A 24,927-nucleotide genomic window follows, 5' to 3' on the forward strand; every position below is an offset into this window, starting at 1 on the left:
AGGTCCGGGCATTTAGTATCCCGCTCCACCACCCTGCAATTAAGTTCGGAGGCCACCCAGATGAGCAGGCCGCCAGAGGGGCGCCCCCTACCAGTTACTGAGTGGACAGCTGGTGAGTAATGGGTAGAGTATCCTGCCTTGTGTAGAGGCTCCTTGCTCCAGGTTTCCTGGAACAAGCATATGGAGTATTGTTCCACAAGCGAGTTCCAGTTGGGCAGTGCCAACTTTCTCTCAAGGCCTGCTACGTTCCAACGGAGAACCCTAATGAGTGGCTCCGCCTCAGCCGCAACGCTACGGGACTCGACAGGAGCAGACAAATTTACGGCACCCGCAGCTGGTAAGCCAACTGAAGGGTCAAGTGGCACCCTCGCCTCCCCTGGTACCCCTGAAGTCTCGACAATGACCTGATCTTCTAATGTAGGCGGAGGACTATAGATTTTAGCAGAATGGGGGAACACAACACCGGGACTCCTAATCACCAAGGTCTCCTTGACAGCGCCACGAAGTCAGCAACCCCAAAAACCCCAATTCGGTGGGAGGGGGCGTGTATACGCCTGCGCTACAGTATTACCTGGGAAAAATTGGCCATGGGCGTTGTTATTATGAGGGGGGAGCCCGGAATGGATGAAAGGAGTAGTCGGGGCCGTCCGCGGGTAAAAGAATGTTAGATCAAATGCGTCAATACCCATGCCGACCGCGGATCGCCCTTGGCGGCATATTGAGTGGGCAACTCTTGCGTCTTGGAAATTAACCACCACACAGTCACCTTCTAAAGATTTTTTCCCATGTCCGATCCAGCCCACCCTACGTACGCCAAGAATTAGGCCATCCACCCCCAATGGAAGGGGTCTATTGCTTTTCAGCCAGTGGATGACCTTGTTCTTTAGCGCCTGGTGACTTTCCTGCTGAGAATCTTTTATGGGGGGAACTTTGATAAGAACAGCAACATACGGGTGGCACTCAGGGGGGAGGTTGACCGGGGGGCTCTTACGTGTTGGTTTCTGCGGGATGGCCACTGGAGAGGAATTTTTGGGTGGAAGGGTGGTGGATTTAACCTTAGAAATTATCGCTGTTCCGCTAGTTTTAACGTGTGGGGCAGCCGGGGATTGAGAGGTTGAGCCAGTCCCTCCCTTCTGTTGTTCCTTGTGAGCGGGATTGAACACGGGGATTGTCGCTACTGGGGAGGGAGTAGCATGCACTTGAGCAGCATGAGTGGAAACACTCGGCCTTGCCTGCCTCGGAAGCTGGAGAAAAAGCATTCCCGATGGCCGGTGACTTAGCTGGCAGTGTCGACTGATCTCCCGGAGGTTGGCTCACTAAGGCCCCTTTTCCAACATTCCTATCTGTCTTGTCCTCGCTAGGCTTTGGCTGCAGTTTAAACAATGTTTTCAGGGAAAAAAAATTGTCCCTGGTAACCTGTTCAAATCGGTCAAGCCTATCCCCCAGACTTTTAACTTGGTCAATGAGTGGTACCAGAAGAGACTTTACCAGTTTCTCGAAGGGCTCAAGTGAAAAGCCCTCGTTAGCTGAGACAAGTATTGCTGGGACCAAGGGGGGAGGTTGCGGAGTGTCGGCTACAATCTGTAGGGAATTGGAGTTCCCAGGTGGTTCAGGCCCTCCGGAGTCTGGATGTGTAAGACCCCTTTGGGGCTGAGACCTAGGGCGCTTATAAAGCGTAGAGTAACAACCCTTCCGAATGCTGGTCGCCCTTTTCCTTTTCCTATGCACCCGGATAGGTCGAATCTGGGACAGTGGTTTTAGATCGGGTATAGGGACATTGGAGCTGGATTGAGACATAGTGCCAGGAGAGCTGACTATGGATTGAGCGGGGCGGGACTCTGCTACCACAGTGCAAGGACTGGTAGGGAGAGAAACAGATATCGAATTTTCTGTCCTGTCTACTCCAGCCTCTAGTGCTACAATATGTGACTCCCCCGGAAAAACCCCAAGCGGAGGTGCGGAGGGGATGGAGGAAATTGGGGACATGACATGTGCCACAGCTCCCAGGGAAGAGCGTTTGGAAGGGAGGAAGTCTAGTGAGAGGCGGCGTTCCGATATTGCAATCTCCTTGTCAATAACAGCCGCCACCCTGGTAATGAATTTGTCCATAGAGCCAATCATCATTGCACCCCCTGAGGCACTTTCTCCACCGCCCCTCAAAGCCTTACCAGAGCGGGTTGACGTACTGGCTTCGGGGCCCACAGATTAACTCCAGGGTCTTGGGCCAGTGGCAATAGATGTAAGGGGGAGGCCCAGCCCAGCCTCTGTCAGCCCCTGACTGCCACAGACTGCCCGCCCTTTGCTCGGGCTTCGCTCGGCGTCCCGCTCGCGTCCCGCTGAGCGATGTGGAAAACGTAAAGTAGGAGCGTTGCAGGCGGGGGGTGTGTCTGGCTGTGGGCGCGTCCGTGCGCACCTGTGGAACGCAGGGACTCCTGGACTTCCGAGTCCCTGCTGCACACGCCCTTGATGGTCTCCGGCACCTCCCCGGTTCAAGCGCCCAGGCAGCACCGCCCCTGACTGTGAGCCCCGAAGCGGCACCCGCGAAGCGGGTGCGGCGAGCTGCAGCGGTACAGCGGCACAGTTGAACCCAAGGGCTAAGGGCAGAGTGCTCCGTGAAACTTCCTCCGGAAAGGCTCCCAGGTCAGTCGCAATGTTTTTTGGTCTTCCAAGCAGAAATGGGAACGCACGCCTTTTGAATCTGGCCATGCGGGGGGCGTGTCTGGCTGTGGGTGCGTCCGTGCGCACCTGTGGAACGCAGGGACTCCTGGACTTCCGAGTCCCTGCTGCACACGCCCTTGATGGTCTCCGGCACCTCCCCAGTTCAAGCGCCCAGGCAGCACCGCCCCCGACTGTGAGCCGCCAAGCGGCACCCGCCAAGCGGGTGCGGCGAGCTGCAGCGGTACAGCGACACAGTGGAACCCAAGGGCTAAGGGCAGAGTGCTCCGTGAAACTTCCTCCAGGAAAGGCTCCCAGGTCAGTCGCAATGTTTTTTGGTCAATCCTAGTGCCTGGCCTGTGTTATTGCATTGTTTGCATCAGATTCTCCTAGTGCCTGGTCTGTGTTATTGCATTGTTTGGATCAGATTTTTCCGCTGCCTGGACTGTGTTATTGCATTGTTTGCATCAATCCTCGTGCCTGGCCTGTGTTATTGCATTGTTTGCGTCAGATTCTCCTCATGCCTGGCCGGTGTTATTAGCATTGTTTGCGTCAGATTCTCCCAACGCCTGGCCTGTGTTTTTGCATTGTTTGCGTCAGATTCTCCCAACGCCTGGACAGTGTTATTGCATTGTTTACATCAGATTTTCCTTGTGCCTGACCTGTGTTATTGCATTGTTTACATCAGATTTTCCTTGTGCCTGGCCAGCGTTATTGCATTGTTTACATCAGATTCTCCTTGTGTCTGGCCCGTGTTATTCCATTGTTTGCATCAGATTCTCCCAATGCCTGGCCTGTGTTATTGCACTGTTTACATCAGATTTTCCTTGTGCCTGGCCTGTGTTATTGCATTGTTTACATCAGATTTTCCTTGATCCTGGCCTGTGTTATTGCATTGTTTGGATCAGATTTTTCCAGTGCCTGGACTGTGTTATTGCATTGTTTGCATCAATCCTCGTGCCTGGCCTGTGTTATTGCATTGTTTGCGTCAGATTCTCCTCATGCCTGGCCGGTGTTATTAGCATTGTTTGCGTCAGATTCTCCCAACGCCTGGCCTGTGTTTTTGCATTGTTTGCGTCAGATTCTCCCAACGCCTGGACAGTGTTATTGCATTGTTTACATCAGATTTTCCTTGTGCCTGACCTGTGTTATTGCATTGTTTACATCAGATTTTCCTTGTGCCTGGCCAGCGTTATTGCATTGTTTACATCAGATTCTCCTTGTGTCTGGCCCGTGTTATTCCATTGTTTGCATCAGATTCTCCCAATGCCTGGCCTGTGTTATTGCACTGTTTACATCAGATTTTCCTTGTCCCTGGCCTGTGTTATTGCAGTGTTTGTGTCAGATTCACCTAGTGCCTGGCCACTGTTATTGCATTGTTTGCATCAGATTCTCCTCAAGCCTGGCCTGTGTTATTGCATTGTTTACATCGGATTTTCCTTGTGCCTGGCCTGTGTTATTGCATTGTTTACATCAGATTTTACTTGTGCATGGCCTGTGTTATTGCAGTATTTCTGTCAGATTCACCTAGTGCCTGGCCAGTGTTATTGCATTGTTTGCATCAGATTTACCTAGTGCCTGCCCTGTGTTATTGCATTGTTTGCATCAGATTCTCCAGGTGCCTGGCCTGTGTTATTGCATTGTTTGCATCAGATTCTCCACGTGCCTGGCCTGTGTTATTGCATTGTTTGCATCAGATACACCTAGTGCCTGACCTGTGTTATTGCATTGTTTGCATCAGAATCTCCTAGTGCCTGGCCTGTGTTAATGCATGTTTGCATCAGAATCTACTAGTTCCTGGCCTTTGTTAATGCATTGTTTGCCTCAGATTCTCCTTGTGCCTGGCCTGTGTTATTAGCATTGTTTGCGTCAAATTCTCCCAACGCCTGGCCTGTGTTATTGCATTGTTTAAATCAGATTCTCCTCGTGCCTGGTTTGTGTTAAGGCATTGTTTACATCAGATTCTCCTCGTGCCTGGTTTGTGTTATTGCATTGTTTACATCAGATTCTCCTAGTGCCTGCCCTGTGTTATTGCATTGTTTACATCAGATTTTCCTTGATCCTGGCCTGTGTTATTGCATTGTTTACATCAGATTCTCCTAGTGACTGCCCTGTGTTATTGCATTGTTTACATCAGATTTTCCTTGATCCTGGCCTGTGTTATTGCATTGTTTACATCAGATTCTCCTAGTGCCTGCCCTGTGTTATTGCATTGTTTACATCAGATTCTCCTCGTGCCTGGCCTGTGTTATTGCATTGTTTGCGTCATGTTTTCCTAGTGCCTAGCCTGTGTTATTGCATTGTTTGCGTCACGTTTTTCTAGTTCCTGGTCTGTTATTGCATTATATGTACTGCTTTTGGTGTGTTATTATTCTAATAGTTGCAGCTTTTCTAACAAACATGGTACCTTTTATCCCAATCAAGTGCATCTGACTGCAAGGACACTGCACTCTTCCTGCAGTGGCAATCTACTTCCTATTTATGTAGCAACAGTCAGCCCAGCATTTCTGCCAGAGATGTCATAGGGTCATAAACAGTACATAGGTCAGTAGCGAGTAAGATTTTAAATGAAGAATCTGCTGTGATAGGCGGCAAAACATCCAGGTCAAAACATCAGCAGTAGGACAATGGTTCATGGAATGATAATGGTAGAGTTATTTACATGTCTGTGCAGTGCGTTTCACTTAATGTTCTTTTCTTTCACTCTCATGAGATGGTTTTGCAAGGCAACTCTGAGCTCACTGAGTGTGGAGCTTCCACGAATCCCAGAGACGGGCCGTTCCAAAGACGGTAACAGAGAAGGTTGAAAGATCTGAGTCTTGATCCTGGCAGATGGACGGGTGATCCCTGAGGGCGTGTAGTTGGTCTGTGGGTTGCCACGGCTGTCCAGGGGGTGTAAGAAAATGTCAGCAATTTGTGGAGGGCCCTCTTTTGGGGGAGAACCACCCAGCTTTATGCAATACAGACTTGAGAGTTTGTGTCTGCGCAGGATGAGTTACATTCTGATAGCAAAATGGAAGACCTTGTCCGAAGGGGATTGATGTTACCAAGGATTAACATCTTCAGTTACGACAGATAGAGAAAGTCCATGTACCTCGAGGTTCTTGAAAAGCTTTCAGCGCTCTGCTGGTGCAGGCTGGATGTTTATTCTCTAGTTGGCATTTGCCAGGGGATGTTCAGATACAGTGGTTGAATCAAACCTTGGAGCAGCACTTGTAGCGTTGACTCTTGGAGTCTTGTAGGGTGTGCTGGCAGTGGTAAAACTGTCTCAATGCTCTACGGAGCTCAGAAAACCCAGACTCTCCGTCCTCTTAGAGCTCGAGCTCTGTGGCTTGACCAGTAGAACTGCAATAAAGAAGATGACCTGGACCAGTTCTACCTCTCCCAACCTTTGAACTACTGATCATTGAGGAAAGAAGCCCTTGTCTGGAAAGCAGATCTACAGAAGGCACAGATAACAGAAGACCCTGCCTGGGAGGAAGATCTGCACAGGACGCAGCTGACAGAAGTCCACCCTGGAAGGAAGATCTGTACAAAACTCAGCTGACGGAGGTTCCGCCTGGCGGTGACCTCAACGGAGTGTGAGACCCACAAACCACAAGATCCGTCAAGCTCAGCTAGCCACACTGGACGCAATGTACACCAAATGCCTGATTTATATTTCAGAGGATGGTTTATTCCATCAGAAATGTGACAGGTATCCTACCCGCCCCATTAAAAATACATTGCATCCTGTGGCAATTATAAGGCAGGCAGGATATCTGTCACGTTTTGATAATGCCTTGATGTAGTTTGCAGAGTTTTACTCCGCGGAACTCCACGAAGTGCTGGGGAAACTCCGTTGCACTCTGCAGACTTCCGCTAGTGGCAGAGTTTGTTAAGTTGCGCTGCGCTCACTGATTTTTAGTGCCAGGAGTTTAACCCGCACTGTAAAATCAGCACGAACAGCACTACGCGTTGTGCCAGAGGGCGCTGCTGCTTTCTGCCGCTCGAATTGATATTCTAATCGAATGGCAGCTTCATCAACAAGAATGGCAGATTTTAACACTGGAGTGGTCACGACCTGCCGTGACCTCCCGCAATGAGAAATCTCGCCAGGAGGAGGTCCAGCGTGCTATATTTTCTCACAAGCGCTCGCCACCTTACCGTTGGAGAACCGCTTGAGAAAAGAACTCTGTTCTACATGAAGTTTTTTGGACCAGGAGTGGGCAAAACTTTGCGAGCTCGGCCGGCAGAGCGGAATTCTTCACCCACCCCTAGTTTTGAGGCAATAATCTGTATAAACTTCTAACTAGGCCCTATGTCTGCAATAAGTGTTGTAGAAAAAGTGAGATCCATGGCCTTGTGAGTATGAGGCAGTTATCTGACTTCTGATGAACCCCACAGAGTGAGTGCGCAGCCAGAGGGCAGTGGGGGGGGCCGAAGGACATGAAATTAGGTCAACTTGAATATGAGAAATATGGAAAGGTAGAAATGCAGAGGAAGTGAGGCCTGTCCAGGGGTGCAGAGGAGGTGAGGCCTGTCCAGGGGTGCAGAGGAGGCGAGGCTTGTCAAGGGATGCAGAGGAGGTTAAGCCTGTCCAGGGGTGCAGAGGAGGTGAAGCCTGTCCAGGGGTCAGAGTAGGAGAGGCCTGTCCAGGGGTGAGAGGAGGTGAGGCCTGTCCTGGGGTGCAGAGGAGGTGAGGCCTGTCCAGGGGTGCAGAGGAGGTGAGGCCTGTCCACGGGGCAGAGAAGGTGAGGCCTTTCCAGGGGTGCAGAGGAGGAGAGGCCTGTCCAGAGGAGGAGAGGAGAAGAGGCCTGTCCAGGGAGCAGAGGAGGAGAGGCCTGTTCACGGGGGCAGAGGAGGAGATGCCTGTCCAGGGGTGCAGAGGAAGAGAGGACTGTCCAGGGGTCAGAGGAGGTGAGGCCTGTACAGGGGTCAGATGAGGTGAGGCCTGTCCTGAGGAGGTGAGGCCTGTCCAGGGGTGCAGAGGAGTTGAGACCTGTCCAGGGGTGCAGAGGAGGTGAGGCCTGTCCAGAGGAGCAGTGTCTCACTTCGGGGCCTGTGCATAGCGCCACAAGGCTCGGGGCAGAGTCAGAGGCGCTGTATGGGGTGGAATGAACTCTGGGCTCCTCTGTCCTTAAAGAGAATCCTTCACCGAGAGGCCTGTCAAGAGGACGGGCAGAGGAGGTAAGGCCTGTCTAGGGGTGCAGTGGAGGAGAGGCCTGTCCAGGGGTGCAGCGGAAGCGAGGCCTGACCAGCAGTGCAGAGCAGGTGAGGCCTGTCTAGGGGTGCAGAGGTGGTGAGTCCTGTCCAAGGGGGTGCAGAGGAGATGAATCCTGTCCAAAGAGGTGCAGAGGAGGTGAAGCCTGTCCAGGGGGTGCAGAGGAGGTGAGGCCTGTTGTCAAGGGTTGGGTTTTACTGACAGTGCCGATACTCCCAGGAGCAGAATGATGAGATTTATCAAATTCCACCACTGGTTTTCCCACAGCCACCAACTGAAGAGTTAACTAGTGGCCGTGCGAACCCAGCCGGGGGAAAGGGGAATGGGACAGAGAAGAGACTGCCTGACCTTCTGGCTCTTACACTCTACTCTTCCTTTCTGCCGTACTCCGTTTTATTCCTTTCTTACTACCTCTCTATCTTCAAGTATGAGTGGAAATCGCTGTAAAAGAAAAGCACACCATTACTAATTTCCTTCAATTCCTTCTTCACTTTCTTACTCTCTTTCTCTCTATTTTCTTACCCAGAGTGCCTTTGGCTTTTGCTGCTCATCTATTCTTCAATATAAGTATTTTATTCTTTGGTAACCTGCATTATAAACAACATTTGAGCACCCTTTAACTCTGTGAGTTCATTTATTCTTTTTCACTCATTCGTTCATTCACTCTCTGCCTTACTTTCTTATCTTCTGAATTCTTCTTACTTCTCCCTTAGAAACCTTCTGGAGCCTGCGGCATCAACCAAGCGACAAAGAAATCAGGAACTGAAGTATTCAATGGGTCGCCCCACTCACTGCTGCCGCTCCTGCCTGCCTTTGCCGCCACCCAACCGTCGAACCAACGCCCCCCACCGCCACCCTTCGCACCTGGACCACGGTGACCACCGAAGACACAGCCCGCACGATGAACACCATCCACTCCGGATCACCGACCGACCCCTGCCCACACCACGTCTTCAACAAGGCCGACTCCACCATCGCACCCCAACTCCGGAACACCATCAACGCCTCCTTCAACACGCCACCTTCCCGGAGAGCTGGAAGCACGCTGAGATCAGCGCCCTCCTGAAGAAACCTACAGCGGACCCCACCGATCTCAAAAACTTCCGCCCCATCTCGCTCCTCCCTTTTCCTGCTAAAGTCATCGAGAAGATCGTCAACAGACAGCTGACCGTCTTCCTCGAGACGAACGGATCCCTCGACCCCTCGCAGTCTGGCTTCAGAGCCAACTACAGCACCGAGACCGCCCTCATCGCAGCCACCGACGACATTCAGACCCTGCTCGACAAGGGGGAAACAGTGGCCCTCATCCTCCTGGACCTCTCCGCTGCGTTCGGCACGGTCTGCCACCGCACCCTAGTCCAGCGCCTCAGCAACATCGGTATCCAAGAGAAGGCACTGGAGTGGATCATCTCGTTCCTCGCCGGAAGAACACAAAGAGTCCGCCTCCCCCCGTTTCGCTCCGAGGCCACCGAAGTCATCTGCGAGATCCCGCAAGGATCTTCACTCAGCCCCACCCTCTTCAACATCTACATGAAACCTCTTGCAGCCATCGCACGCCAGCACAACCTCAACATCATCTCTTACGCCGACGACACCCAGCTGATCCTCTCCCTCACCAGAGACCCCGACACCGCCAGAACCTGCCTACACGAAGGGATAAAAGACGTCGCCGAGTGGATGAAGGACAGCCGCCTGAAACTGAACTCGGACAAGACGGAAGTCCTCATCCTGGGATCTTTGCCCTCTGCCTGGGACGACTCCTGGTGGCCCCAGCCCTGGGTACCGCACCCAAGCCAACCGACCACGCACGCAACCTGGGCTTCATCCTGGACCCCTCCCTCTCGATGACCAGACAAGTCAACACCGTCTCCTCATCGTGCTTCAACACCCTGCGTATGCTTCGCAAGATCTTCCGCTGGATCCCGACCGAGACCAGGAAGACTGTCACCCAGGCACTCGTCACCAGCCGACTGGACTACGGAAACGCCCTCTACGCCGGAACCACAGCCAAGCTACAGAAAAGACTCCAGCGCATCCAGAATGCCTCCGCCCGACTCATCCTGGATGTCCCCCGACGCAGCCACATCTCCAGCCACCTGAGGAACCTGCACTGGCTCCCCGTCGACAAGAGGATCACGTACCGGCTCCTCACCCACGCACACAAGTCTCTCCACGACCTGGGCCCCAAGTACCTCAACGACCGCCTGACCTTCTACACGCCCACCCGCCAGCTACGGTCCACCAGCCTCGCCCTCGCAGCCGTACCACGCAACCGAAGAGCCACCGCCGGAGGAAGATCCTTCTCTTACCTGGCTGCCAAGACTTGGAACTCCCTCCCCATCCAACCTCGGCTGACCCAGGACCATCTCGCCTTCAGGAAACAACTCAAGACCTGGCTGTTCGAGCAGTAGCATACCCCTCCCCCAAGCACCTTGAGACCCTCCCGGGTGAGTAGTGCACTATACAAATGGCATGATTGATTGATTGATTGAATGGGTAAGTATTAATTCTTCTCTTTATATTTCTTTTTTCCTATTTACTTTAAATTGGTATTTCTCTCTAGTTCTAAATTACCGAACTAACTAACGGACGCACCGAAGTGCTCTAACCTGCGCCTAAGCCTGGCACAAAATTGCACTATTTCTATCTAACTAGACTACAGAAAGAACATGACTAATCTCTGAAAATCCGTTGGTGAAGTGCCTTGGTTCTAAAATCAACCGGCGCACTTTACACCTGGTCTAGACCTCGCACCCGTGTCCAGGAACTCAGGACTAGACCGGCAACTTCCACCGTGGTCCTCCCTGTTGGTAGTACAGGGGAGAATGCCCGGTTCTGCGCTATAATGACACGTGACCTTTTGCGAGCGGGTGATCTTTGCACTGCCGGTTCAATGGCAGATACTGCAAGACAAAGAAGAGCTTTGATTCCTTTTTCCTGCACCCTGACACCTGTCCAGGGGGTTCAGAAGAGGTGAGGCCTGTACTGTGCTGAGAAGGTGACACCTGTTCAGGGGATGCAGAGGAGTTGAGGCCTGTCCTGGGCCGGGGGTGCAGTGGAGGTGCAACCTATCCAGGAGGGGTGCAGAGGAGGTGAGGCCTGCCCAAGGGGGTGCAGAAGAGGTGAGGCCTGCCCAAGGGGGTGCAGAGGAGGTGCGGCCTATCCAGAGGTCTATGCCACGGGATTGAAGGGCAGTGTGTCGCTGGCGTCTATAAGTGATGCAGTCATATCAGTGCCCCCTAAGCCTCGAAAAAACCCTGTTAGTGCACATCTTATTGCCCTCTGCCACTGCGTAACAGTGATAATAAATTCCTAGCTGATGTGATGCGACTCGGCTATCCCTCCTGCAAGAGAAAATAGTCTCCCCTGTACAGTTGGGATTTGTCCCACATAAATCCACAGCGGTTTATTTTCCAGACGGTATTCGCAGTATTCGCAGTGCTGCATCAGGTAAACCCAAACATGAAGTCAGCTGATGCCGATAAGGCGTTTGACTCCCTGGAGTAGCCTTTTATGATCGAGATGTGTAGGCGGCTCGTTATGTCAGAGAGTTTGAGATCATGTATGAAGCTGCTGGACACACAGCCTATGGCCTGCGTTTACGTAAATCGGCTCAACTCAGACGCCATTCAGATCGCCTGGGTCACTGGGATTAGTGTTATAATTTCTGATGTCTGCGTCTCAAAGTGGAGGGTCGCTAATTTTAATCCTGGTTGGTGCGCTAGGGAATAGTGACTTGTATATTTTTACAGTGCTGTGACGTCTGCGCGTGAGAGACAGCAATTTGAATAGGAAAGCCAATAGTTTAAAGAAAGAATTAAACAAAATATAAAATAGGCTACACAAATTATAGGATGGGCTGTACAGAGTATAAGATCAGTCAAGCATAATTTGCAAATAGAGAAAACGTGTAAATTCATACTGTGCTATCAGATGTTACATTTTTAGTAACCACAATCATACTGTAGCTAGTGTTAACCTTTTTTTAAGGTTTCCATGAAAATACGATACAAAAGGGGATGATGGACGGAGCGTTTGAGCAAATCAAACACTCACCCCAGTCAACTGATCTGGGTTTAATCCATCACTATTCTTTAGCCCACTCAGCACCCCATTTCAGACATGGCTATATGCAAATCAGTCTGACCCTGTGCCTCATGGGAAGAGTCCAGCCCGAACTGCCAAGCCATGTCTTCCATGGACCGGAAACAAGCATCCTGGGACCGGTTTCGGATTCATAATCCTCTTCAGCCAGGCTATCTTGAATCCAGTGGCCAAGTGAGCAAGGGGCTCACGTCTGAGCATACCCTGCCACACATAGGGCGAACAAAATACTGCATTCAAGAAGTATTGATAACACCCTCACAGTAATCTTAAAAAGAATTATATCAGCATACTACGATTCTTTTCCGCCACCAAACAAGCAAACTGACCCAGGAGTTACAAGTTAGCCGTGGCGGCTCCGTGCCATTGCTTACATTGATGGCCCACCCAGGTCTCTGGCCCTCTGGACAGCTATCTAAACAGAGGACATGCCCTTTTGAGAAGCTGGTAACCCAGTGCTTCTTCGAACAGTTCTTTTATTGTGGCGCTCCATTTTAAGCGACCAACTCTCACCCCAATGGCCTCCTCAACATGGTGCGATGTTTGGGTGACATTCGTTCCGCAAATTCCTGAAGCGTTCATAAAGCACAAGCCCGAAACCCATCAGCCTATATCTTTCAGGATCAACACCTAACGAGAAGAACAAACGCAGAATTCAAATGTTTTGATAGACCAATGTCATAGTCACACTTTGATGCGCTGTAGTCATTCACCGTATTAGCAGGTCTTTTGTAAATAGGCGCTCCTACATGGAGATGGTGGTTATGTGGTCACTATTAACCCCTTGCATGCTCATGACGGAACGGTTCCGTCATCAGCGTCGGTGCTCCGGTGCTGATGACGGAACATTTCCGTCATGAGTCAATGTGATTCATGACCCTTCAGCACTGCAGCGAAATTCACGCAGCACTGAAGGGGTTAATAAGGGGTTATGAACTAACTTGATACTTCGGCTTTTCCTTAACCTTTGTGTTGTTCTAAAAGTACCCGTAACCTTTATAAGGCAAGTCGGTAAGCTTTATAATGTTGTCTATCAGTTGTCTCTTTATCCCCTCCTTGTAAAATATGCAAACCAAACTTGAAATAAGTACATTTTGTTGTGAGAATAGCTGTTGTTGCCGCTGATTTCTTTTTTTGCAGCACAGCAATGCCTCTATTATAAATCGAACATTGATTATTCGAATAGTGTTGATTTCATTCCAGAGTGACTTTTGCACCATTAAGGTGATAAATAATACGTTGACCTCAAATTTGAGTTGGATCAGTTTATCCTGTTTGACCCCTGAATCCTTCGTTGTCATTTTCTAGTGAGCGGCCTAGGCTCTAAAGAGTCATAGGGCTCTCCCCCTCCCTTTGCTTCGACAGTGTTTGCCTTTAGAGATGCTGATATGAAGTGCAGAGACCTGCAGTTAAGCGGCTCTGAACGAGTGAATGAAATCCATGCTGGTGGTTTGAGCTGGGAACGTGAGTTTCATGTTTATTGCTTCCATCCAGCCTCCTTCTAGGTACATACATTGTCAGATAAGGGGACAGAGGCACAGAAAGAGTAGGATTTGCCTAGTACTAAACAGTCTGATGAACACAGAACTACTTTTTCCAAAGGTTATTACTTGGCCACGTTACATTCTGGTAAATAGTCCATGAGAGTGGGTGCTGTGTACCCCTCGCCCCCACCAGAGACAATGTCTATGTGGTAATCAAACTCTCGTGTCATCGGTAGGCTAAGGGTAAAATGTATTCACCACTCATCCAACTGCACCAGGAACGTAACGGCTGGCAACACTGCTGGCAACGCATCAACAACAACATTCCAGGAGCCGCTGGAAGGAATCTTTACTTAAAAGACGCATCACCACAGTCTGGGCCCATTTTTAAAAGCACAGTTTTACTCACAACTTTAGGATGGTTGTAAATACCCCCGATTTTGGACATAAATGTGGGGAGAGGCATAAATTTACTTAGTGATTCCTGAAGCTCACTATTTCACAAATTGTAGGTCAGGGTTAAACACAGAGTCTCCTGGGTACACAGTTTCCTAGTGCAGTAAACCACACGTGGGGTGGTGGAGATCGTGAGGGAGCAGCCGAAGGACTTCAATCCCAGAATAATGACCTGTATAGTGGCCCTGTCGAGAAGTAACATTTGGTGTCTATTTCCAGCATCTTTAGGTGAAGTGGTAAAGCCGGGATTAGATGTTATGTCTCCCCCCGGCCCCTCCTAGGATGTTTGGTCTGTGTGTAAAGGCTCTTTCGTGTTCTGGATTCATGTGAGGTGCAGAGCCCATTTCAGGTGTCTCCTTTGTATTTACGCAGCCTCTAAAGTTGTGTGCTCTTCCATAACATTAGTGATACTCTGCATTCTCTCCTCTCACTGCATGCCCCGTCGCTGCTTTTTAGAGTCACTCCTTGTATTGAAATTCTTTGTAAAGCAGATGACCCTTGAAGGGAAGATTATAATCTCTCTGACACCCCTTGGTACGTAATATCCTGTACCTGGCCCAAAAAAAAAAAGAAACTGATTCTGCATTATTTACTATTTGGTAATACTTCCTTAAAATATTGCTAATTTTGCCCATGCTTCAGTCCATATGAAACTAGTCTTTGCCCTTCCACCCTCTTGTCCACACAATACACTAGATCCCACCAGGTATTACATGCTCACCTGCATCAGATTCTCCTAGTGCCTGGCCTGTGTTATTGCATTGTTTGCATTAGATTCTCCTAGTGTCTGGCCTGTGTTATTGCATTGTTTGCATCAGATTCTCCTAGTGCCTGGCCTGTGTTATTGCATTGTTTGCATTAGATTCTCCTTGTGCCTCGCCTGTGTTATTATATTGTTTGCATCAAATTCTCCTAGTGCCTGGCACGCGTTATTGCATTGTTTGCATCAGATTCTTCTAGTGCCTGGCCTGTGTTCTTGCATTGTTTGCATCAGATTTTCCTTGTGCCTGGCCTATGTTATTATATTGTTTGCATCAAATTCTCCTCGTGCCCGGCCTATGTTATTATAATGTTTGCATCAGATTCACCTAGTGCCCGGCCTGTGTTATTGCATTGTTTTCATCAGATTCTCATAGTGTTTGGCCCGTGTTATTGCATTGTTTGCATCAGATTTTCCTCGTGCCTGGCCTGTGTTATTGCAGTGTTTGCTTCAATCCAAGTGCCTGGTTCATGTTATTGCATTGTTTGCATCAGATTCTCATAGTACCTGGCCTGTGTTATTGCATTGTCTGCATCAGATTCTCCTAGTGTCTGGCCTGTGTTATTATATTGTTTGCATCAGATTCTCCTTGTGCCTGGCCTGTGTTATTGCATTGTTTGCATCAGATTCTCCTCGTGCCTGTCCTGTGTTATTGCATTGTTTGCAACAGATTCTTCTAGTTCCTGGTCTGTGTTATTGCATTGTTTGCATCAGATTCTCCTAGTGCCTCGACTGTGTTATTGCATTGTTTGCATCAGATTTTCCTCGTGCCTGGCCTGTGTTATTGCATTGTTTGCATCAGATTCTCATAGTGCCTGTTCTGTGTTATTGCATTGTTTGCGTCAGATTCTCCCAGTGCCTGGCCTCTGTTATTGCATTGTTTGCATACGATTCTCCTAGAGCCTGTTCTGTGTTATTGCATTGTTTGCATCAGATTCTCCCAGTGCTTGGCCTGTGTTATTGCAGTGTTTGCATCAGATTCTCCTTGTGCCTGGCCTGTGTTATTGCATTGTCTGCATCAGATTCTCCTAGTGCCTGGCCTGTGTTATTGCATTGTTTGCATACGATTCTCCTAGTGCCTGTTCTGTGTTATTGCATTGTTTGCGTCAGATTCTCCCAGTGCCTGGCCTGTGTTATTGCATTGTTTGCATCAGATTTTCCTCGTGCCTGGCCTGTGTTATTGTAGTGTTTGCATCAGATTCTCCTTGTGCCTGGCCTGTGTTATTGCATTGTCTGCATCAGATTCTCCTAGTTCCTGGCCTGTGTTATTGCATTGTTTGCATCAGATTCTTCTAGTGCCTGACCTGTGTTATTGTATTGTTTACATCAGATTCTCCCAACACCTGGCCTGTGTGATTGCATTGTTTGCATCAGATTTTCCTTGTTCCTGGCCTGTGTTATTGCACTGTTTACATCAGATTTTCCTTGTGCCTGGCCTGTGTTAATACATTGTTTGCATCAGATTTTCCTTGTTCCTGGCCTGTGTTATTGCACTGTTTACATCAGATTTTCCTTGTGCCTGGCCTGTGTTAATACATTGTTTGCATCAGATTCTCATAGTGCCTGGCCTGTGTTATTGCATTGTTTGCATCAGATTCTTCTAGTGCCTGGCCTGTGTTATTGCATTGTTTGCATCAGATTCTCCTCGTGCCTGGCCTGTGTTATTGCATTGTTTACATCAGATTTTCCTTGTGCCTGGCCTGTGTTATTGCATTGTTTGCGTCAGATTCTCCCTGTGCCTGGCCTGTGTTATTGCATTGTTTGCATACAATTCTCCTAGAGCCTGTTCTGTGTTATTGCATTGTTTGCGTCAGATTCTCCTTGTGCCTAGCCTGTGTTATTGCATTGTTTGCATCAGATTCCCCTCGAGCCTGGCCTGTGTTATTGCATTGTTTACATCAGATTTTCCTTGTGCCTGGCCTGTGTTATTGCATTGTTTGCATTAGATTCTCCTAGTGCCTGGCCTGTGTTATTGCATTGTTTGCGTCATATTCTCCTAGTGCCTGGCCTGTGTTATTGCATTGTGTCCGTCAGAATCTCCTTGTGCCTGGCCTGTGTTATTGCATTGTTTGTGTCAGATTCTCCTCGTGCCTGACCTGTGTTATTGCATTGTTTGCGTCAGAATCTCCTTGTGCCTGGCCTGTGTTATTGCATTGGGTCCGTCAGATTCTCCTCGTGCCTGGCCCGTGTTATTGCATTGTTTGCATCAGATTCTCCTCGTGCCTCGCCAATGTTCTTGCACTGTTTCCATCAGATTCACCTAGTGCCTGGCCATTCACCTAGTGCCTGGCCAGTGTTATTGTATCCTGCCCCGCCCCATTAAAAATACATTGCATCCTGTGGCAATTATAAGGCAGGCAGGATATCTGTCACGTTTTGATAATGCCTTGATGTATTTTGCAGAGTTTTACTCCGCTGAATTCCACAAAGTGCTAGGGAAACTCCGTTGCACTCTGCAGACTTCCGCTAGTGGCAGAGTTTGTTAAGTTGCGCTGCGCTCACTGATTTTTAGTGCCAGGAGTTTAACCCCCACTGTAAAATCAGCACAAACAGCACTACGCGTCGTGTCAGAGGGCGATGCTGCCTCTGCCGCTCTAATTGATATTCTAATCGAATGGCAGCTTCATCAACGAGAATGGCAGATTTTAACACTCAAGTGGTCGCGACCTGCCGGGACCTCCCGCAATGAGAAACCTCGCCAAGAGGAGGTCCAGCGTGCTATATTTTATCACAAGCGCTCGCCACCTTACCGTTGGAGAACCGCTTGAGAAAAGAACTCTGTTCTACATGGAGTTTTTTGGACCAGGAGTGGGCAAAACTTTGCGAGCTCGATCGGCAGAGCGGAATTCTTCACCCACCCCTAGTTTTGAGGCAATAATCTGTTGGACAAACTCCTAACCTGGCCCTATGTCTGCAATAAGTGTTGTAGAAGAAGTGAGATCCATGGCCTTGTGAGTATCAGGCCGTTATCTGCTTCTGATGAACCCCACACAGTGAGTTCGCAGCCAGAGGGCAGTGGGGGGGCCGAAGGACATGAAATTAGGTCAACTTGAATATGAGAAATATGCAAAGGTAGAAATGCCGCATCACCTGTGGATACCTGACACCTCCTCCCGCTCTTCCAAATGCCCATCCGGTCACAAATGGCATCCTGGGCCCCAAAAGGACAACGTCATGCCAGATGCCATGTAATGGTGGAAAAGGGGGTAAAAAGAGTAGAAGGCACACATCTGCTGCGGGGATATGTCAGGTAAATTATTGGTTGTGATGGATTCTCTATAAGTACTAAATGACTGATATCGTTGAATATTAAATTATACGACTCAACGTTTGTTTGCCTTATCTGCGCTTATAATGTAAAGGACGGGCCTTACAGTGAACCCCTCGCTCTGTTTTACACAAAAGCCCCGGAAGGAGCTGCATCTTACAGAACTTTATCTAACTTAGGAAGAACTAAAGACTTGCTTTTTAAAGTTGTCTTTCAGGGCCAGAACCATGCTCTGTAAGCTGCACTAGTTTCAGGGAGATGGACAGATGTTATGGCGATAGGAAACCCCCCTCAAACCACAATAATGTTCCAATCTTCCAGGATAGAAGAAACCAGAAATGCTTGAACCAAGGGAGCTGTTGAAAGTGTCAAAGGTGACTTATGAACAGCGAGGTAAAGACAGGAGTTGGTATTTGAGATGATCTTAAGTAAATCGGAAAGAATGAGAAAAAGTGTGTAAATGGAGTTACTTTTGTTGTATACTTCGTAAAGAGTTACTGGAAATTTTACAGCCCAGCCTGATCCATCTCTTTTTCTACACTCTACTGTTGTTTAAATGAAATCTTGACCATATGCGTCTATCTTAAGCTATACCTCTAGCACTTGGGTGCTCCGTGAGCGCCTTTACTTTGCTCAGTTACTCTGTAAACATTGGTAAATCATCTCTTTTCCAGACATTAATAAAATGTCACCTGATCAACAGAACATTTAGTTAAATATCTGTGTATGATGAAATATTCCTTGCTAAGTTTCAAAAGCGATACTAAGATTTTGCACTGTGCTTGCGTCACAAAAGAGGCACAAAATGGCGCAAAATCTTTTTTCCTAATTTACTTTCCAGCGCTAAACTTGTTTAGCACTGGAAATAACGTTAAAGTAATGTAAGACTGCGCATAGCATTGTTTGGCATTACTTTGTGCCATGGGGGCCTGCCAAGGGTGGTGCATGGGTGTTCTTGTGCAACCACAAAACTAGGTGCAAGGAAGTAGAAATGCTTTCATTTCTTCTTCCTTTTCTGACTTTGCATGTGTGCTGCACTGTGCAACACGTATGCAAAATGGTAAAAGCTTTCCCTCGTGTCGAGGCATAGTAATTTGTACAGGAAGGGTGTCCTCCCTGTACAAAACCCATGCTGGACTCACAGACACACACACGCTAGCGCTCTGGTGCTAAGGTGTGTGCATGATGCAGTGCCGCTGTAATCCGTGCCGACGCAAGGGAAAGCGAAGGAGAGAGCCATATCTTTGAAAATATGGTGCTCTCCTGTTCCCTTCCTGTCGCGCCACGCAGCGTAGCCTCGCGGAGGAGGGTTGCGCTGCATTGTGTGGAGATTTGGTAAATCTCCCCTGAAATGTCTGTTACAATCAGTTAAACATTGTGAATTCTCATTCCATTATGTTTCTATTTAGTAATTTTAAGTATCTTTACATCCAACAGAAAACAAGCCTTGAATGAATGAAATGACCATCAAAAATGAAGCGAATGCTGTAAATCTTCAATAATAGCAGAAATAACGAGCTCCAGTATTCAGGAAAACATCAGCGCAGTCGGCGACAGAGGAACCTGGACATAAACTGACAGATTCCGGGTGAAGCATCAAGGGCAGTTCAGTGATTGTAAGAGTCTGAGCTGTGCACCTCCACGCCACAAGACGAAGAAATGACCTTAGGAAAATTAAGGCAACAACAATAACAAACCACCTCCTATATAAACAAGTGTCCAACACCAGCTTTGATCATGGGGTCGGTATGATGTGATTACCACAGTGCTTTGTTTTATAAAATGATGACAAGCCATCATTCCGTGCTCTAGGTGAATTGTAAACTCTTTCTGGCCAAACCACAGTAACAAGCGGAAAGCACAACAGAGCGGAGCCGGACAACTGACGGGTAAAGGAAAGAGGAGTTTGTCTATCTACAATACAACAGACTGTCCCAATTTGCACCGGCCAGAAAGAAGATACATCTTTACCCACAAGCGTGCATAGCCATAATCCAATCTAAAGGCACAATCGCCTACAAAGACACCTTCTACATATTAGGAGTGTGGCAAATATTTGGTGGCTATCGCATTTTATTGTTAAAACAGAAATCAAACGTGGAAAATACTGCACACATATAAAGTGTGTGAGAAAAAGCCAAGTGCTTTATCAGCCATGTCGGCCCATCAGGAAATGCAGTCATGGGATTTAGACAAATATATACCCGACCCACAGACACTAACCAAGAAAGAAGATTCACACACATGCAGCAAGAGCTTTAGTTTGTCATCACAACTCAAGCTTCATCAGCAAACCTACACAGGAGAAACAACATTCAAGTGCAATGAATGTGTAAAGAGCTTTAGTCACTTATCAAGCCTTCAAAGCCATCAGCGAACACACACGGGGGAAAAGCCATTTAAATGCAGTGAATGTGTGAAGAGCTTCAGTCGCTTATCAAACCTCCAACAACATCAGCGAATACACACAGGGGTAAAACCATTCAAGTGCAGTGAATGTGCAAAGTGCTTTAGTCAGTTATCACACCTTCAAAGACATCAGCGAACACACACGGGAGAAAAACCATTCAAGTGCAATGAATGTGGGAAGACCTTTAGTTATATATCAGAACGAATACATCATAATCGAACACACACGGGGGAAAAACCATTCAAGTGCAGTGAATGTGGGAAGAGCTTTAGTCAGATATCAGCCCGAAAAAGTCATCAGCGAACACACACGGGGGAAAAACCTTATAATTGTAGTGAATGTGACAGTAGTTTTCGCCACTCTTCAGCATTAAGGGTTCATCAGCGAATACACACAGGGGAAAAACCTTATCATTGTAGTGAATGTGACAGTAGTTTTTGCGACTCTTCAGCATTAAGGAAACATCAGCGAACACACACGGGGGAAAAACCGTTCAAGTGCAGTGAATGTGGGAAGAGCTTTAGTGAGATGTCAGACCGAAAACGTCATCAGCGAACACACACAGGGGAAAAACCTTATAATTGTAGTGAATGTGACAGTAGTTTTCGCCACTCTTCAGCATTAAGGGTTCATCAGCGAATACACACAGGGGGAAAACCGTTCAAGTGCAGTGAATGTGGGAAGAGCTTTAGTCAGATGTCAGACCGAAAACGTCATCAGCGAACACACACAGGGGAAAAACCTTATCATTGTAGTGAATGTGACAGTAGTTTTCGCCACTCTTCAGCATTAAGGGTTCATCAGCGAACACACACAGGGGAAAAACCGTTCAAGTGCAGTGAATGTGCAAAGTGCTTTAGTCAGTTATCAAACCTTCAAAGTCATCAGCGAACACACACTGGAGAAAAACCATTCAAGTGCAGTGAATGTGCAAAATGCTTTAATCACTTATCACACCTTCAAAGACATCAGCGAACACACACGGGGGGAAAACCATTCAAGTGCAGTGAATGTGCAAAGTGCTTTAGTCGCTTATCACACCTTCAAAGACATCAGCGAACACACACGGGGAAAAACCATTCAAGTGCAGTGAATGTGTGAAGAGCTTTAGTCACTTATCAGACCTACAAAGACATCAGCGAACACACACAGGGGAAAAACCATTCAAGTGCAGTGAATGTGGGAAGAGCTTTAGTCAATTATCAATGCTACGAAAACATCAACAAACACACACAGGGGGAAAGCCACTCAAGTGCAATGAATGTGGGAGGAGCTTTTGTCGACGATTAGAGCTACAAAGTCATCAGTGAACACACAGGGGGAAAACATAGAAGGGCACTGAAAGTGAGAAGGGCTTTTGTCAAGTTTCAATCCCACACAGCCCTCAGTGAATACACTCCTTCATTTAACTCACATGGAAATAATCCTAGAGATGCAGGGACTCTGGAATGAACTTAAGAACATCAAAAATAATATTGACCCATCTGAGGACATAGATAAAGAGCAGAACAGTGCAGTTATTGTGAGAGGAATGAATTATGGAAAAAGATAAAATTCAAATTATGTAGGACATTGAAATACCAGATGATAAAAGACCCTGATAGCAGTAAAGAAGAAAATCAGATAACAGTATTTGCAGAATTATAAAAGTGTTTGTTTCCAGTGATTGTTCACTTCCGTACACATAGCAAAGTGACATTATGTACCAGGATACACAGTGGGAGACAAGCACAATGTGGATTAAAAGAAAAGAAACATTCTTGATTTTTATTTGGTGAAGAAGAGATAAGAAGGAAAACATTCAATCGACCCTGACCACACTACCTGTAAAAGCAACACTGAACAATACTGGGTCTAACAGCGGTATTTTCAGCTAACTTGTCGGATTAGTGATAAAACCTATAAACCCAACACACCCAGAGTGGACATGTTGTCAAGGCTCTGGAGATGGAAGCTTCGTTGGTAAAATGCATGTATTACTATTAACAAATGCCACTGCAGTATCTGTAATGAAATAAAGCGAAGCACAGGTGTTATTTTTAGATATAAAGGAGCATATACCTTGTTTTTAAGTAACGTTTGCTGCATCTTTTACACACTGTTATCGGTTGATGGATCTGCTTGTGACTCAGGCCTTATTACTAAGTGCGACCCATGGCTCCTCTCCGACTTGGCTCTCCCTATTCATTTTGTGACTTGCCAAACTCTACTTTGTACCAGAATTGAGCCACTGTAAGCAGCAGACTCAGTTTCAAAACAAGAAATATAAAATAATGTAAAAATAATTTTTCGGTTATAGTTTTTTTACATCATGTGTTTTTCCCACTATCAGTTTGTAACTACACTCGGAATTGACTTAAAGTGTAAATATTTTTAAACAGAGATGTGGAACTTGGAAATTACATTTTTAAACAGTTTTCAGCGAATAAATAAAATGTGCTTTTAATTTGCGCTTGTTTCCTGACATTATTCTTTATCCAGCTCCTTAGCCCCAAAGTGTTTCACATTTACAATGTATTAAGCAATAGAAGGACTAGTTTTGTCAAGTTCTCTGTTCCTCTCTTGCACCACTCACACAAACAAACACTCAGATGCCTGTGCCTGCAGTGCTGGGGCACAAAGTAACAATTACCAGTTGCAGGCTAAGGATCTAGGTGGAACTCAGTCCCGTTTCTAGGTGATAGTAGGGGGACCCCTTCAAACTGTGGCTACCCTCCGACTTGTGCCTTTCTGATAAAGCAATAGTGAAATTGAATAATTTATGATGAATTGAAATAAGAGAAAGAGAAGAACAGAGCGAGGTGCAGGATATATTAAAGAAAATGAAAAAAAGAGATACAAGACTTTACCCTGTTCTGTGTACTAGCACTTTACGTAAACACGTTGTGCTGTGCGTTGTGAGCAGGCTGTCACGCCCTTTGTATGTAAATGAGCTTCTGTGACCAGACACCCCAGGTTCCCATCTCTTCTAGTGCGGATGATAATGTGAGCACTGTAAGGAAATCACAAATTAGGACTATATTGAGAAACAATCGGCTTCCAGGTCACACTGCTGTTGTTATGTAGTTCTTTATTAATTCTGTTTCATTTACTTTAATTTGCAGCATTCCTCCAGGCTACTTTTCTCAGTATTACACTTCAGGTCGCTCATTTGTCGGCATGGGTTTTGTCCTCACACTAGTCTAGGATAGTCTTTCTCAAGGTAGAAGGCGCTGTAATAGGAATAATAAATCAGACATATATAAAATTGTATGTAAACAAATGTGTGCCTTTCAGTTATCAGGCACCACCAGACTCACATTTACACTTGTAATTGAGCACCAGACTAAAGTGACTTCTCCCTGTATAAGTATGTGCCATCAGTAATCGGGCTGATGGTTCCGCTGATGCACACAGCAAATACAGTTTTTGGGATTGTGCGCATTGGCCTAAATTTTAATTGCTGAAGTTGCACGCAGTTTCGCTGATGCGCACAGTTAATAAGGCTTGTGGATATTGCGCACTGTAAGCAGATCATTGAAGTTCACCCTTAAGTAGTAACTAGGTCAAAACATAGTACGTGGGGCGTGGCAGGGTGCCAGCGAAGATGGCCGCCTGACTCGGGAGCCCCGTGGAGCCGAGCCTTCATCCCGCATAAATCCGCTCAATATCCGGAGAATCCTACACTCCATATGCGGCGCTGAATCGGCGCTAGGAAGGGGCACCGACTGATCCGTCTCTGGCTGCGCTGCCTGCAGCGGAAGCCGAGTTACGTCCCTGTGGTCTCTGGCCGGCTGCCGAAGGGAAGCGCTGAAGCGGCGCGAGTGGCCTCAGGTCTCAGGCAAGGGCCCGGCTCGGCGGCCTAGTTGGGCGGTTACGGAGCTCGACTCGGCCTGAGGGGAGCCATCTGGTCTGCATCGTGTGGCCCAAAAGTGTAGCGCCGCCAGTTTGGGACTACCACACGCTGTCCTACATCGAGGCTGGCTGCAGGCACCAGTGGTTGGGAAGGTTTGGAGGCGGACCGGAGGACACCTCAGGAAAGCAACCGGGGCTGCGTGGGTCCCGGTTCAAAGACAGTAAGCTAGACGTAGAATCCGACTGTCGGTGAGGCAGTGGGCGGCTGGACGGGCCCAGCACAGCAGGGGCGCACATCAGCGTAGGGGCCCCCGGCAGAAGAGGAGACGGACTGCAGGAGAATCGAGAAGGCGGGACGGAGAGGCCGCGGCGGTGAGTGAACCCTCTCCCGGAAGGCAGGGGTGACCATCACATGCGTGGGGGCAGATAACGTGCGACACCCCCCCGGGCAGGACAGGAGGCGGGCTGCGGAGAAGGGACGCCTGCAGCCTGCATACACGAGACGGAGCTGCGGCCAGCGGGACAGGGCTGTGTGCGGCAGCGAACCGTGCCACCTGCTGGGGTGCGGCGAAGAGCATAGCGGAGGGAGCGCTTCACAGCCTTGGGCCTGGACCGGTGGAGTGGAGGCCTGCCTGAGCTGCGGGAACCCTAGGGGTGTGCCGAATATCAACAGTGGCTGCAGATGCCATTCTTGGATGGACCGGGGCGTGTTGCGTGCCACAGACTGACCGCGTGGAATTATAGCCAACATGA

General features: G+C 48.1%; 1 protein-coding gene across 1 annotated transcript in view; it reads left to right on the forward strand.

Annotated features, from left to right (window-relative positions):
* LOC144807702 (uncharacterized) overlaps positions 1-22,720 on the forward strand; it is a 453,617-nt gene extending 430,897 nt beyond the window's left edge. Inside the window, exon 5 of the mRNA XM_078673347.1 lies at positions 20,269-22,720. Coding sequence (XP_078529473.1) covers positions 20,269-21,441 — 1,173 coding nt within the window. The 3' untranslated portion in view covers positions 21,442-22,720. The remainder of the gene's footprint in view (positions 1-20,268) is intronic.
* Positions 22,721-24,927: the final 2,207 nt, after the last annotated feature.

This window comes from Lissotriton helveticus, chromosome 1_2 (genome assembly GCF_964261635.1).
Source record: "Lissotriton helveticus chromosome 1_2, aLisHel1.1, whole genome shotgun sequence".
NCBI classification, from domain to species: domain Eukaryota; kingdom Metazoa; phylum Chordata; class Amphibia; order Caudata; family Salamandridae; genus Lissotriton; species Lissotriton helveticus.